The sequence below is a fragment of the Accipiter gentilis genome, chromosome 10 (genome assembly GCF_929443795.1).
Source record: "Accipiter gentilis chromosome 10, bAccGen1.1, whole genome shotgun sequence".
Classification (NCBI taxonomy): Eukaryota; Metazoa; Chordata; class Aves; order Accipitriformes; family Accipitridae; genus Astur; species Astur gentilis.
The window spans coordinates 14,002,420-14,018,791 of NC_064889.1; the positions used below are offsets into that span (position 1 = coordinate 14,002,420).

Sequence of the window (16,372 nt, forward strand, 5' to 3'; positions counted from 1 at the left end):
AAGCAAAGGCATTTTTATGTTTTTGCAAGCAAAGAAAGCCAAACAAAGAGTTATGAAGCCCTTTGTTCTCAAAGAGGTCATCAAACACATCGCCGGGTACCCACACAAGACTAGCTTGTATGAAGCCCATTAAATGTGACTAAAACCACACATAACTGTCACTAGAGAAAAAATGATTTATGTTTCCCTTGTTTGAATATGCTGCACGCTACACTGCTGAAACGTACAGAGACTTTTCCCGTGACTTCTGCAGAGGACCCAGTTCTGTCTGCTCAAGTCATATCCAGCATCAATGGTCTGCACGTGCAGCACCATCTACAAGGGCTCAGAGACTTGGGATAGAACCAAAGTTTAGATAGGGAAGAAATAAACATTTTAATTCACCAGTGTATTTACCTCTTAACATAAATAAAAAGCACTAGCATTTATTATTTATAACCAGAATTGTCCTATAAGCACTTGTTATAAACTGTATCTCAAAGCTGCAAGGAAGCATCTTTGGACAGATAGCAGGAGCTTTGCTTAAATATGACAAATGGTTAATTCTGTACATAGAAGAGGCTTAAACACAGCAGCCTTCCTGTAGGTGTTGTGAGAATGATAAAAGCACAGATCAAGTAGGATTTCAATAGAGTTTTAGATGCTTTGGGCCAGAAGTTTAATTTTACAATTTAACTATCCATATTTGTGGTTCTGAGTCTGCCAGGTTCAACCCACCATCAGCTCTCATACAGGACCTGTGTCTCAGTAGAGACTGTTGCGTGGCTGGGTAAGACTTCCTTTGTTCACACCACAAAATGCATGAGTAACACAAGTTCCCTCAAAGTCAATACAACTTCTAGCACCCTCAAGGGTAATTTTGTGCTTAAACACTTGTAGAACCAGGACATAGGCTACTGAGTGCTTCATATCCACTCTGCCTTTCACAGGAGTGCGCATTCGTAATGAAACCCCACTGAACTTACTAAATTATAATCAGAAAAAGAAAATACGACAAACTACACCATTGCCCTTCACTTCTTGTTGCTAATGAAGGTAACACGCATTTTAATGTATGAATTTAAAAAAGTGACTTGCCAACACATTGGTTCCATTGGTAATGCTGGAGATATCCTTGTGGGCAGCTACACCTGTATCCTCCAATTATATTTTGGCAGCCATGCTGACACCGGTGGTTTCCATCACATTCATCAACATCTAAAAAAGTGAGATATACTCTGAGTTTTGGAAAAGAAGCTCAAATTATGCTATATTTGACAAGTCTGTTACAAATAATCATATATATTCATATATCATATATAGAGGTATATTTCAAGATCTTCTAAAAACCTGACCAGTGCTGGGACATCACTTCAGGCCTTTCAGGTTTGGACTTCTGGCTCCACAGCAAGTAACTTAAGGACTGAAAACACTGAAAGCTCAAATTCAGCCACAATTTTCAGAGTTTTTGCATTCTGCTATGGAGCAGACAGCAGAAAGCCATTTGTATGTGGGACCCCCAAGGCTTTCCTAAGGCTCCCAGCTCCACAGCAGACAGTCCCTTGCTTTTACCCAAGCATCCAACCTAGGAATCCCAGGCTATGTCTTTTCAAAGCAAACCAAACTCTATCCCAGGAGAAGGCTCTAGAGGCTCTAGGGAGCCAGAGAAATAAAGTCTGCAGCCCTTGAACTCTCTCTTTAGCAGGTTACCTTGGAGATGCAAGACTTCGTGTCCTTGGTGAGTCCCTCAGAAATCTGTGCAGGATTCAACAGAAGTTACACTGAACTTACGAAGCTTAAACTAAAATATTCCAGGCTAAATTGAAGCCTCCTCAGAAAATATGTGTCCAGCTTTTTAGCATCCTGCAATATATCTATTTATTCAGGCCCATGGAGAGAAATACTGCCTTGTTGCTAAATTTCCATATCCCACTCCCCTTCAATCTACACATGCTTACTCCATAGGTGCCTCATTGGGTGACAGTATGGCTGAGAGAAGATGAAGGAAAGCAAGAGAAGGCCAAGTTAAATGCACTGTGTGTTGTACCTACCTTCACAGCTAAGCCCAGTTTGATCAAGTGAGAAGCCACGTTGACACTCACAAACAAAACTTCCTGGTGTATTCTGGCAAATGCCCTTCGCCCCACATAAATTGATTTCAGTAGCACACTCATTGTTATCTGAAGGAAACCAAAGCCTGAGTGTTACTTTTTATTCCTTGTTGTGAAGATGATCATTTAGCAATGCTAACAATGACAGTCTGTGACAAGAGGTAATGAAACATCAGTAACGTAGCTGTCTAACTGCCCTCTCCATTTTTCACTTTGCACCACAGAAGAAGAGCTTCTATTACCTTCTTTTTAATTTGAAAATGCTAACAACAGTGATGGGAAGGGAAACACTCCTTTTCTTCACCAAGAATACGAAGTTTGATGTTGTAGTCTTCAAACACCCCCAAATTCATACCAATACCACAGGATCATCAGACTGCCACAAGCAGGATCCAATTTGCAGAGCAGAAGGAGTGTTTTGCAGGAAGTAGTTTTGTTTAACGTTTCCACAGACACAATGGGTATATGTTTCAAGGACAACTGCAGAAACACGTTTCATGCTTATTGTTTCAAGAAGCCTTGACATGATCTGTAACATCGGTTCTCCAATAAACTACAAGAACAGAAATATAACTATTTTTTTTGCTCAGTGGGAAGAAAGGGTAAGGCAAGAATTACAAATTGGGTGTTTTTGCTGTCTGATTCTTGTAAGTGCAAAATTCAAAGACACAGATTATGAAAAACAAGGGAAGGTAGGAGGGAGGGCCTCTTTGCATCTTCTGCTCTGGTGGAACTGGGATCAGAACCTGGCCTATATTTCCATTTGGTTTCTCAGGAAGCCGATTTCACCTCCTTGCTACTTTGCTTCTGGAGTAAGAGTCGGTAATAAATTCCAAATCTGTGTCTACATTCCCATGTCACTTACCAATGCAGGCTGTATGGTGCTGAGTGAATCCAGGAGGACATTTACAAGTGAAACCCCCAATAGTGTTGACGCAAAGGAACTGGCAGTTGTGCTGCTTTGTTGCACATTCGTCAAGATCTAAAAAAACCCAAGAAAACATCTTTCACTTACATTCCCTGCGGAGGGTCTGACAGTTCAGCTGGACTTAGAGAGAAGTGATTGCAAATAAATACTGTATCAAATAAACCCTTTTGAATCAACGTCTCACATTCCACATCAGCTTCCAGTTCCTCTCACACGAAGCCACACATGCAATGAATGGGACTGTGGAGCTACACTAGTGTCCATGCTAACGCTGGGTTACAGACACCACTCTCATCTGTCTGAAAGATGCTGTTACATACTAAATGTTTGCTCTCACTGCAGTCAATAAATGGGAAGTCACCATCTTCATGAGAAGCAGTGGCAGACTGCTAAACGGTATTGCACTGAAGCATGCTATTACTCCAAAAGCAGTATTTAAATGCTAATGACAAAATACAGTCATTTCCCATGCCAAGTTTAGAATTGCTGCTCTAACTTGTGCGGTTTCAGTCAGATCTTTGCTACCAAGACACATAAATAAATGGAATTACAATGAACATTTCAAAATCCCTCCTGCACTGCTGTCCCTTATTCAGCATGCAGCAGAGATGGTATGTTAAAACTCTGATGATGCTGGACGATGCACTGCAAACCATGCTCATTTTTGCATCCATTAAGATACATTTATCTTAATACTGAAAAATATGGTTTAAACCAACATGCTTACCAAAATAAGACCAATCATATACACTGTTGGTTACAAAGTCTTTTAAGATCAGCTGCCATCAGCCTGCAAAAATTCCTGTGGATTTACTCTTCATCCAGATTATCAAAGAACTGAAACACCAGCTCCATCCTGTGCAGGCCACTTTCACTGTCTTTAGTGGAAATACTCACACGAATCAAGGAGAGAGATTTATATCATTTAAATGGCCTTGGATTGGTATTTGCCTGTGAAACAGTTTCTGCAGTAAATTCTTGTACTGATTTTTACCTTTGCAGCTTCTCCCATCTTCTTGCAGGATGTACCCTTTTGGACATGAACACTGGAAGCTGCCCTCTGTGTTTTTGCAGATGAAATTGCAAGGTTTTGGGGACTCATTACATTCATTCAGATCTAGAAGAAGCAAAACCAGATACCTCAGTGCTGGTAACCAAGATTTGTGATAATGATTTTCAAAATGCTCAAGAGATATCAGCAGGAAATCAAAATCCCCAAAGCATTCTAATGAATGACATTTTCTTTTCTCATTTTTCAAAATCTTTGTATTTCCTTCTTCAAGTTATCTCTTAGTAATAAACTTTATATACATACACCATAATAAGAAACCTACCTATGCAAAGAGTGCCAGTTATGTCTGTAGTATAGCCAAGGTTGCAATGACAACGATAAGATCCCCTCTCATTGATGCATTCCCCATTACGGCAGACATCATGAATAACCTTACACTCATCAATATCTGCAATTAAGTAAGGGTTAGTTCACAATGGAACAAGAACTGATTTTATACAGTTTCAATAGTTTTTTGTGACCTGACATGAAAAAAACCCACACCTTACATAAAATAAAAAAAACAACCATAAAATAATGAAATATTGCACAAATTAAGGAGAAACACTAAGTAGAAAAATACAGAACGTAGCATTAATCTAACTTTTAAATGCAATGAACAAGCCTTAAAATGGAAGTGAACAACTGAGCTGATCATGTATTAGCCTCCATAAATCAAACATCACTTTGCTTTCAAGTACGCATATAGCTCTTAATCTGTACCTACAACACACTCAAATGTGAGAGTGCAAACTCCCATTGGAGCGTGTGTCAATCAACCAGCATGCAAAATAAATATCTGCCAAGCTGGGATGGATGCCTCGTCATCCAGGGCCTTTGGCTATGCACCCTCCTCCCAAAGGACCGTACTCTCTCAACACAAAAACTCTCAGAAAATGTCAACTGATACCCAAACTATTTAGGACCTCACAGTGTTCAAATATGCAAAAAGAGAGTTTATAATTTATCGCTTAATTTGGCATTGTGTAAGAGAGCCTTTAGTAGAAAAGTCAGTACCTGCTCCATTAGACATGTATCCTCGGCCATGAGGGCAAAGCTTCTTGAAGGCCACAGTGCCTGGGAAGGGGCAGACCTCGCAGTTTTGGCCCCAGCCTCGGCCACCATCACAGCAGCATTCAGACTTGGTGACAGAGTTCCTGTTGCTTGATCCGATTTGACACATACTTTGTAAGACTTCAGTGAAGCAGTAGCCCTCCCTGTTGTCTGGAAGACAAATTATGCATCACAGAGAATCCTAATGGTGACAACCTCCAGAGGGTCACGAGATATTAGGAATTTAGACAGAAATATAAAAGAAAGGGCATACTTCACCCTGGGACTGTGGAACTGAGAGTGAAAGACTACCAGCAGTAAGAAAGAGAGCACAACATCTAAGGGAAACAAAGAAGATTTAAGGAAATTTAGTAAAAGGTGGAAGACAAGGTTCATTATGCTTATAAAAATATATGTTTCTGTTTGAACCCAGAGAAAAAGGACTCCCTGAAAATCAGGACCAAAGAAAAGAAAGCAATTCCCAGCTGACTGAAACCACTGAACAGTCAGCTTTCATAGCAAGTCAACCCAATCAGACTGACTGAGCAGGCATACGTTAGCATGGAAGAACGAACTTGCAGGAAGGCACCTACTCACAAAGGCACATTCCCGAAGGCATGTAAATTCAAGACCATGTTTACTCACTATACATTTCTAAGTTTAATTTCAACCACAATTTCTGCCATCAAAGCGATAGTTCATTAGGGTGTTAATGTCTGACTTACCAAGGCATTCGTTCTGGGCGTCACTGACAGTGAACCCCTCATTGCATTCACATCTGTAACTTCCCACTGTGTTTACACAACGGCCATTCTCACAGATCCCAGGTTTGGTCTGACATTCATTCTCATCTATGTTTTTCAAATGATATGACAAAATCAAGTCCATTACTGGATTAATGCAGGTTAAAGTTTATACGGCATTCTTAAGCTATGCATTCTGCCTGGTTAAACTTGCATAATTTTTTGTTTGTTTGTTTTAAATAAAAAGTCTCTCTTACTCAATTTTCAGAGGAAAGATGGCTATCTAACTCTCAATATTATATATTTTGTTACTATGTTTTCCCTGCAATATATTCCTCACCGGTTTTCAAAATTTTTCATAGTTACAGCTGCACTTCTGAATGCCATCCAAAGTTTAAAAACAATTCAGAACTACCCTCATTCGTGCTAACAGAGATAAAGAAGCTCACAGCAATGGGCCCAATTCTCCGCTTCCTTCACTCAGAGCAATTCATCAGCAGCAGTACAAGCTTACTGTAAAGAGCCACATTGAGATTTTCTACTTACTGCCCACATGTGTGCACACCTGAACAGCAAAGCAAAGCACCAGTAGATCCATTACACAGGTAGTTGTGTAATTCTTCCCCTGAGTTCCTTAACACTTTGTTAAATCCAAAATTTTCGGCTCTGGTGAGTAGCTGTGTATTTCAAGAGCTTCAACATGTCAGCGTCACTTACCTATACAGCCTTCCCCATCTGGTCTGCGCTGATAACCGGGTCCACAGATACACATATAGGTGCCAATGAGGTTTTTGCACTCCATCTGTTTTGAGTCACAGTCGTGAATTCCTTCTTCACACTCATTCTGATCTAAAACACAAGGTTTAGACTTCATTATATGGAGAGACGATCCTGGAAATTCACAATAGTAAATTCTGACTTTGGAATTTCAGTTGTAATCAAACTCTACATACTTTTATTGTGCTAAACCAACCATAAGATATACTAGCCTAGAGCAAATTGATTTCTCCCAAATGCCCATTTTCAGGGCAAGACAAAACTGTATCATCTGATATGAGCTCACTTTATGCAGATGTATAAGTTTACAGGCAGGACAGGGCTAATACAATCAACTGCATAATGCAAACCATAGAATTCATCCCAAATTCTTTCTGACTCAGTTACTTCCTGGGATTAAAACTCTGGCCCAATAGTGCAGTGAGTCAGAGCACTACCCCTGCAGGAATTTGAAATCATTATCTCGTAACTGTGAGAGTCTGGTAGGAGCTTTACCTCTGCACATTCTCCGGTCCTCTCGCAGAACGTACCCCGCAGGGCACTTGCATTCATAGGATCCAAAAGTGTTCACGCAGCGGAAAGCACAGAGCAGAGGGTTCTGAACGCACTCGTTGACATCTGGATTTGGAGCAGCGAAGACCATGAGGGAAGTGAAACATGCTTTTGTAAAACTCGGCAGACTTGAGTGCACAGGTTTTAGGTACTGGCAATACCACAGATCCCAGTTTACTGAGGGCTAAATTTTAATAGTTGGGGACCCATAGTTCTACTCATTATGGATTTCTGTGCAGGAGCAGGCACCAGACATGCCAGGATGTTTGCACAGCTACCTGAAGCTTCAATATCTTCAATGGCAAGCAGCCAATGGAAATAATTTCCAGATCCATGCTGCCAAAAATACTGTCTCAGTTAAAACTATCTTTTCCACATCCAGGCTCAGTTTTTATGACTGGTTATTTTTAAATTCTAGATGCACTAATTCAGCTTCTTTGTAAACTGAATTCCATAAAACAATATCCTTACTGGAAACGTTATTCTGAAGTGCATTTACATACACTCTGGACTACTTGAGCAATTACTGCCATATAACGACGTTTATGCTCTCTTCTAACTCCTCCTTTGCAATTTAAGCTTTCACCCGAATTCCACAGGGAAGTGAAAGAAGCTCTAACTGTATATAAAACTAATGCAAGCTGATGCAAAAATAGAAGCATTCTTTTGTATGGGCTTGCAAACAAATAGATTGTGGCAGATAATTTAAGAACAGCTGTGTCAGGTCAGAAGAGAGTATCAAAATGTCCTAGGACATTCTCCTCTCTCTGGTTGTAACAGGAGGTGGCGAGTATTAAAAAAACCCATACCATGTATGCAGAGATCTATCCCCTGATTCAGCCACTCAGTTTAAGGACTTACACAGCCAAAAGCCACAACCAAACTATCAAGCTTAATTTCCACAGATGGATTCCCCCACAAATTTGTACAATCTCTTTCTGAGTCAATTTATACTTGTGGCTTCACTAATATTCTGCAGCAAAGATTTCCACAACTGAAGTAAGTACTATGCATATAAAAATGTTTGCTTTGGTTTGTCTGACATGTTCCCTCTATTTTTGGTACCTTTACCACTTGTGGCTTTTTAAATTTACATCATGTATCTCTTCAGCCACATTTTCCACACTGAAAAATTCTAGTCTAATTAATTTTCTGTGTGCCCCTTCTATAACTCTGATCTTCCTTACTCCTCCCTCCTTTGTGCATTTTCAGATTTTTATTTTTGAAATAAGAGACCAAAGCATGAAAAATATTCAACCTAGGGGTACCATGGTAATTGTCTAATACTGTATTTACATTCTGTTTTGTTCCCTGTTTCTTCCCTAACAAACCCAAGCAGCTCATTTTCTATTTTCATCATCCACAGTGACTCTCTTCACTCAAGGGTCATCTAGGAGGTAAACAAAAACCATACACACAACAAGCTGCATTTCTGGGGACTGTTCTGGAGAGATCGTACCCCAGCATGCTCCTCTCTGGGCAGTCCCTTAGCAGATACCACCAGAAAGCCTTTTCACCCAACCTCCAGTTAGAAAAAGGTACCACAGTTCAAGGTAGATAAAAGGAGGAACCTATTTTTCTGTTTCAGATAAAGATGCATTGTTCTGAATGTCCATATTTTTCTTTTTAAGCTGCTTTACTCCCCTAAATTCTTTCCAAAATCAGGAAGCTGTTTCAGCACACAACAAAGACAGTCCTTCACACGTGGGAGTCTCACCTTCACAGGTCATCATCGGTCCTGGCTCAAACCCCTCAACGCAGGTGCATTCAAAACCTCCCACCACATTCCTGCAAGTTCCATTTCCACACGGGTTTCCAACAGCACATTCATCAGTATCTGCAAGCAGTTAAATCAAGGCAAGAATACATGGCTATACTCAACCAAAAAGGTGTGAAATCTACATTGTCGATGTACAACCAGAAAAATACAAACATACAAAATCCAAGAACTAACTTCAGTTACTGAATTAGTCACAGGCTCCTAGCATAGTTTGGGATCACTAGAGGTTATCTGAGTCAAACACTCAGCCAGAGCAGGACCAACTTGGAGCAGATTGCTCAGACCCTGCCCTGGAAGGTTTTAAGCGCCAGGGGGGATGGCGACTCCACAATGTTAGAATAATATAACCCTGCTAGTCCTTAATGCCATACTTAGCAATTCAGGAGATTCTTTAAAATGGAAGATGAAACAGTCATACTTACCCACACATTGAGCTCCTTGCAGGATGTAACCATATGGACATTCACAGCGGAAAGACCCATCTGTGTTGATACACTGCCCAAATTTACAGTTATCTGGATCAAGGCACTCATCCACATCTTAACCAGAAATACAAACAACACAGTAAGTGCAACTGACTTCATATGCTTTTAGACTTCTCTCAAAAAACAAGTGTTGCTCTGGCAAGAAATATTCCTGAGATTGCAAAAAAAATAGTAATATTTGAATTTTGATATATTAGGATGAGGGCACAGAAACTGTCTTGCAGGCCAGCTTTCAGAAGGCAGAAAAGAAACTGACTCTAAATGTCAGGCAAAAATCCTCTCCAAGTGGGGCTATAGGGAGAAGAGTAGATATGAAAAGCAGTAGTCATCCAGCGCTCCTTAAATGACAACTTTTGCCAGTAAGGCTGAAGTGCTGTTTGTCTTGGGAGAGAACAGGATGTACTGAAGGGATCTGGGAAACTGTGACTTGCACTTCTGGAGGATTAAAACCATTTACTGTAAACAGGCTATATATATTGTATAAGAAAAGACAGGTATGTGATGTGAACCATTCTCTAGATCCTACATAAGTTTCCTAGCAAGTCTGCTCAGCATAAATTAAAAAGCAAAATAAGCTACTCTAAAAGAAGTTTAATTTCTGATTTATAAGATATTCGAGCATGAATTTAAAATTGGTATGAATAATTGAAAAACAAAAAAGTACAGAAGTTTCCACAGTTCATGGCTTTTGGAAATAGTTGCAGAGGTGTTATTCTCAATTGAAAGGGAGTATGGCTCATGGGTAGAAAATGGCATACTGATGCAACAACAGCATCATGTAGTTCTAGCACTTACCCAATCTTGCATCACCAGGTCCAACAAGGATGCCAATTCCAAATGGACAAATCTGTCTGAATGCCTCTGTTAAAAAAAATTAAAATAATAAAATCAAACCATGTTAAATTCTATCTTGGCGATCAGCATTACTCATGAGCTACTCAAGTAACCACCAATACCAATTCATCCTCCTCATGTTCAGGTCCAGAAATATAGTATGTAAATGTATAAACTTGTAATTTAACCTTACATTCACATAAAAACTCTGTGCTCACTTTACATTTCATCTGATCTCCTGTATGTATATATGTAAAATCCTGTGAATAATTAGCATTATTTAACTTCCTTTAAGGAGCAAACTAATGCAACATTTCCACTTTTAAAGTATCAGTACTAGTGACTGCGTTCTTTTCTGTTGTAAATGAAAGATTTCCTAGATTTTCTGAAGAAGACACAATTTAATCTATAGTCACCACTTAGTGGCTCCTTAAAGGATGCCAATCTCTCTCTCTAGAGTAAGTAATAATTTTAATATAGGTAGGCTGAAAGTAAAATTTCTGGGTTCAGCTTAGAGTGAAGTCACCACTCGGTTTCCAAACCCACAAGGTTTTCTGTGTGGCTTTTGAAGATACAAAGATGTTATCATTCTTTTGAGAACAAGTCACTCTCTATTTTTTGTTGCAGAAATCATGTACTTCCTTACCTGTGCAAATCACCTGGTAAATTCTTGGCATTAGAATAAATAAGAAATCCTAAATTTCCATTCTGGTGGACCAAAATGCAATAAGGATGCATGTAATCATAAAGGCCCTCCAGCTTCAGAAACTCCTCTAGTTTTGGGTCTGACACACACAAAAAAAATTCAAGTCTTGCAACTGAAACTAACCTTCCACCTCTCCCCTCTAAACCACATCTTGAGCAGATGGATGCACACAGGACTGTAATTCAAACCATCTCAAGATGCTGCTGAGCCATATTCTCTACTAACCATGCTCAGAACATCACAGAACCCTTGACAAGATTTTGCTTTTTCTTTTGCAAATGCAGTAGGCTGCAAAGAGGTTTACAGTGCAGCAGTAGAATACAGTCATAGACGTAACAAATGTTATGCTTTCTTTAGCTGAAATACATTAGCTGATCTTTTTGAACAAAATAGAACTACATGTAGATGCACTCCTGCACTGAAAGCATCAGTGTCTGGCACACTGCTAGGCTCTGAGTGGGAAAGAGCCCTGGGCAGCTGGGCAGCACAAAACCTGCCTGTTGCTCAAGCCTTCAAAAGGATACTGAGGTGACACGTGTGTTTGAGGTTACCAGCCTGCATTCAGATAGCATGCAGTGGAGAACATGCATGAGATAACAACTGAGTTGTGTTTTTTTTAAAAAGAAACGATTCCACTGTCCATGACATGCCAAGACATAAACTTCCCAGACTCGGATATCTTAAAGCTATTTCTTTTTTAAAAGATGAGAAAAATGGCCTTGATACCGTCCTTTGAGAACAGTTTGGACTGTGAAAAATATATGTGCTGACACTTAAATGAAATGCTGCGATGTATACCATGCTTTTCCAACTGACTTTGGTTCAAATGTTCCAGGGCAGCGGAATGGAACATGCACAGGCAATAAGCCTAGGAGCAATATTGCAACTGGCACATCTGATTCTCTTTTCTTCCCTTGGCTTTTGTGAGGATTGTCTGCAAAACATCTACATGACTTATTAATGAAGTGAACTGTATTAATGTATTGCTGAAACCAGTAATGCTGTTAACCACATTTGTCAGCATGAATTAAAGTCCGTTCAGCAAATTGCACCATTATGGTATAAAGGTCTGTTGATTTGCTTGATGCCTAGTTACTTGGTCTTACAAAGGATACTAACAAAGGAAAGTTTCTTTGGCAGCAGTCCAGGGAGGCTTTCCTTCATCAAGGCTTGTGTTTTGTCACTCCATGGTATTTATGCAAGTCATTCATATTGATAAGATTGCAAATTTAGATCTTTTTAATGACAAAATGTAGTCACAAAATGTAACACAGTGATTCAGATGTGGATGTAATTTGACTGTTTTGTTGGGGTTTTTTTTTAATTAGATTTCATGTTTATGGCACTCCTTCCTATACTTATTTACAATTAGATGAATTCCATTTGTGTCTTGCAGGTATTTCCACTCAGAGCCTACCAAGGACCTACTTACTACTTTCCACTTCTGTACGTGACACTTCCAGAGCAAAATACTCAGCACCTAACCATACTAACAAATCTATAAGCAAACAAGCTTGAGACTGGACTATGCAAGGAATATGTCTTTTGAGACTGCAATGGTATCTACTTTACAGAGAGCAATGACAATTGTTAGGGTTAAACAATTAAACCTCTTAAAACCTCTGGAAAATTATTTTTCCTAATTCCTTCTTACAAGAATCCCAATCTTCTTTCAGTTCTGAGAGGCCATCATGACAGTAAGGTAACCTGGTCAATAACGCACCATCTGCTTCCTCTGGGCAGAGTTCACAGGGATCTCCCCATCCCTGTCCCTTTAAGGCGCAGCAACACTCTTGTTTGGAGTGGTTTCGGGACTTCGGTACAGAACATTTTCCATCTTCGAATTTGGTAAAGCAGTAACTTACTCTTAGATCTGCACAGAGAAAAACTTGTTATGAGCAGTTAGGGTGACTTTGCCACAGTTTTCTCTTAGAGGTGTTAACTGCAAAATTACAGGACCCCCCCCCCCACCCCCCCCCCCGCCCCAACAAAACACGCAACTTCCATCTGAGTCTATCAAGAAGGACCATTATTGTCTCTGACTGGGAAAGATCTGAAGAGGGCGGGAAGCTCCCTGCCCCGGTAAAGGAAAGCTATAGGATAGGGTGTTCTACTTCAGTCATGGAAAAGGAGGGGTTTTTCTCTTTTGTCCAGCAGAGATGCAAGTGCTGTACTCCCATACTACCCTCACTCTTCTTTCTAAAAACTGAATAGTGGCTTAATTTATTTATATTCTGTTATTAGTAAGAAACAATTGAGTCAAGAGATTTTAATCAACTTGCAATGATAATACTGTGTAGTGTTAAAATGAGAGGCAATTTTCAATACCGCTTTCCTTCCTCATTCTTCCCCGAAGTACACACAAAAAAACCTGGCCCAGTGGCACTAAGCTTTCCTCCCTTAAGCTGGGTAACCAGGATGCTGGAGCAGAGCTGAGATCACAGACCACAAGCACCCAGCAGGCAGAGAGCTGGCAGCTCCCTGCGTTGGCAGGGGGACAGCAACAGGGCAGTTGTGGAAGCAGCTGCTCATCCAGTTTTCCGGCTACAGCATCAATGCTGGGCAATGTCCAGATTTTACAAAAGTCCTAGGTAATGGGAAGTTTTAAACAAAACTTTGTTTGGCCTGAGATACTTGGAAAAAAAAAACCCCAAAACAAAACCCACCAGTCTTCTCCAGGGGACGGGGAAAAGCCCACGAAGTTCATACACACAAGCGTGCATTTTCCTCTGATGTTGTGTGTGAAACAGTGGTCTGCGTTCATAAGGGAGAATAGGCTACATTCTTTTTTATGATTTTGTTTCTTGGGGTTTTTTTGTGACTTTTTTCCTTACCTGAAGAGAACAACACCCTCAGACTGAAGATACCTCATTTACACAAGCTACAAACGCACAGCTAAAACAGCCGTGCTGCTTTCTTGAAGTTGAGTGAAGTAACTGTGCCAAACTGCATGGTGGTTTGGAGACTTGGATGAACGTTCACTGCAGGTTGGATTCATTTTTACCAAAACCACAGTTTCACATAGCCCACTGTGAAGTGAAGAACTCACTATGGTGTCAACAAGCATCACCGTTCTGTGCCAAGCCTAACTACAGACGTCCTTATAAAGGTCTTAGTCATCTGTGGTTCCCACTGTGCACACCGTGTGTAGGACATTTAATGATGTATCTATTTAATAATTTCTCGAGTCTTTAAAATAACTCACTCCCTAATTTGCTGTGCTTGTTCTTTATCCACAAAATAAACTAACCTGTGGCTTTTCATTACTAGACATTCAGCTTTTAGCATCTGATCTCTGTCTTAGTGCCCATGTTTAAGCTCTGAACAGTGTATGTGGTAATCTAGAAGCCAAAAGATGCTTCAGACTTTTCTAAGCAGATGGGTGTTTACTGTTTAAGAATTTTTTCCATTGATCTTTCTTCCACCCACACATTTGTGGAGAGGAATAGCATATAACAAATGTTACTGTGAATTTGATAAGTACTAAGAACAGCCTTATTCCTGGAAATGCTGCCTTTAGCAGTGCATTGCAGTAGTCTCCTGCCTGTGTTCGTGCTCCGTCTCCCTGTCAGACATGCCACAGTCTATACAGCGTCCAGTTAGCCTCAACATTTCTTCCAGGGGTGCAAGAAAGGGCTGCAGGGGAACATCATTTCCTCACTTAACCTGGTGCATTTAACATTACCTTCGCCCCTTTTATTGCATTGTTCTCTTTAATGACAAACAGATGGTAGGGAGAGACAGAACCTGGCCCCAACTACAGAATTATCATGTTTTCTTGTGAAAAACACTGTTTGAGTCAGAGTCTCCTTGTTATATTAGAAACAGGCAGCTAATAAGGCTTTTATAAAACAGCAAACAAATTTTGAAATGCCAGAAAATAGGAATGAACTTACCTTGGCATCGCCTTCCTGTAGAAGACAACACAAAGCCTTCTGGACACAGACATTTGAAACTGCCTGGAGTGTTGCTGCAAGTGCCCAGGGCACAAATTTCTGGCTGTTCCACACACTCATCAATGTCTTTAAGAAAAGTAGTTAAAGAGATGAGAAATAAAAACATTTACACTGGCAGCTGTACTATGTCAAATGTAACCTTACATCATCACTGATATCTAACAGATTTGAAAAACAAAAAGGAACAGACAGAAAGAGAAACAAGAAATCCAGGTGCAAAAATCTAGGGTTAGTTTTCAAATCCTCATCCAGTGGGCAAATCTCAGCAATGTACCATCAACCAAACAGCCTGGGATTAGATTTTTCTTGGGATTAGATCAGGTAGTTCTGGTTCAAACAAAAGTTGGCGAGACGTTTTCTGGGAAGTTAGTGACTTACTAGTGGCTACAGTTCAGAACTGTACACTGCCACAAAAGACTAAACATTACTCATGTTTAGATGCAGAGGGAAGAGGTAACAACTGTGAGTATCTAGAAAAGGGACAGAAGAAGAATTGTTCTGTACACACCTTCACATTTGTCATTCTGCAGGACATATCCAGGAGGACAAATACATCTGAATGACCCATCCAAGTTCTGACATGTGCCTGGTGAGCATTTTCCAGGCTCCAGTGCACACTCATTGACATCTAAAAGAAAAGAAAGTCAATTTATTTGAGATAATTGCCATTATCTCAATAAATCTGTGGCTGAGGCTGCTTTAATTTTGATTCCATCAAACTGGTGGTGGAACTTCCTAGGAGCAGAAGAGTCCTCTTCTTGTCCTCTTGTCATTGTTTTCTTCTGCTAGGTACAATGATGATAGTGTGAAAGTTTTCTCTGACCTCTTCTACTGTTTTACTAAGAGTATCTCCTCAAGGTTTGCTGCACTTTTCTTCCTACCCTAAAAGAAAGCACTCACCAACACAAGTCCTTCCATCCAGAGCCACCTCATAGCCATCATTGCAAAGACACTGAAAGGACCCGATCGTGTTCACACACTGACCATTCCTGCAGAGCATTCCATTTCCACTTGCACACTCGTCAACATCTAAGAAAAATAACATTGAAAGATATGTAAGGAACACCTACAACAAGTGAACTTGGGTAGGTGAGATTTGTTTCCACTATATTGTCATGGTAACTGATAACACATAAATAATCCCGTTTCAAAAGCAAGTGAGGGGAAAATATCACTATTGGTCTATGTTGTAAAACTGTCAAAGCAAGAGTAAAAAAAAAAGAATGGCATATATCACATGCAAACATTTAAGTGGCTACAGAAAAGTGAGGAGTGCATAATCAAAGAGGCCCTTCAGACTGAAGAAATCAGTTTTTGTCTTTAATCACGCAAGGTGTGATCCTAACTCAATAGAGAGGACTGTACTAATGGTAGTTTCATTAGAAGTAGAAAGTCTTAGAAACATGTCACCAGTCTC

The 16,372-nt window shown here is 40.1% G+C and overlaps 1 protein-coding gene across 1 annotated transcript in view; it reads right to left on the bottom strand.

Annotated features, from left to right (window-relative positions):
• Window positions 1-16,372, bottom strand: part of FBN1 (fibrillin 1) — a 158,768-nt gene that overhangs the window by 7,912 nt on the left and 134,484 nt on the right. The window contains exons 48-63 of the mRNA XM_049812484.1: window positions 15,856-15,984; window positions 15,464-15,583; window positions 14,896-15,021; window positions 12,723-12,872; window positions 10,255-10,320; window positions 9,397-9,513; window positions 8,912-9,031; window positions 7,138-7,260; window positions 6,583-6,714; window positions 5,848-5,973; window positions 5,087-5,293; window positions 4,353-4,478; window positions 4,013-4,135; window positions 2,956-3,072; window positions 2,031-2,159; window positions 1,078-1,197 (exon numbers count right to left, since the gene is read on the bottom strand). Of these exons, the coding sequence (XP_049668441.1) occupies window positions 1,078-1,197; window positions 2,031-2,159; window positions 2,956-3,072; window positions 4,013-4,135; window positions 4,353-4,478; window positions 5,087-5,293; window positions 5,848-5,973; window positions 6,583-6,714; window positions 7,138-7,260; window positions 8,912-9,031; window positions 9,397-9,513; window positions 10,255-10,320; window positions 12,723-12,872; window positions 14,896-15,021; window positions 15,464-15,583; window positions 15,856-15,984 (2,031 nt within the window). The remainder of the gene's footprint in view (window positions 1-1,077; window positions 1,198-2,030; window positions 2,160-2,955; window positions 3,073-4,012; window positions 4,136-4,352; window positions 4,479-5,086; window positions 5,294-5,847; window positions 5,974-6,582; window positions 6,715-7,137; window positions 7,261-8,911; window positions 9,032-9,396; window positions 9,514-10,254; window positions 10,321-12,722; window positions 12,873-14,895; window positions 15,022-15,463; window positions 15,584-15,855; window positions 15,985-16,372) is intronic.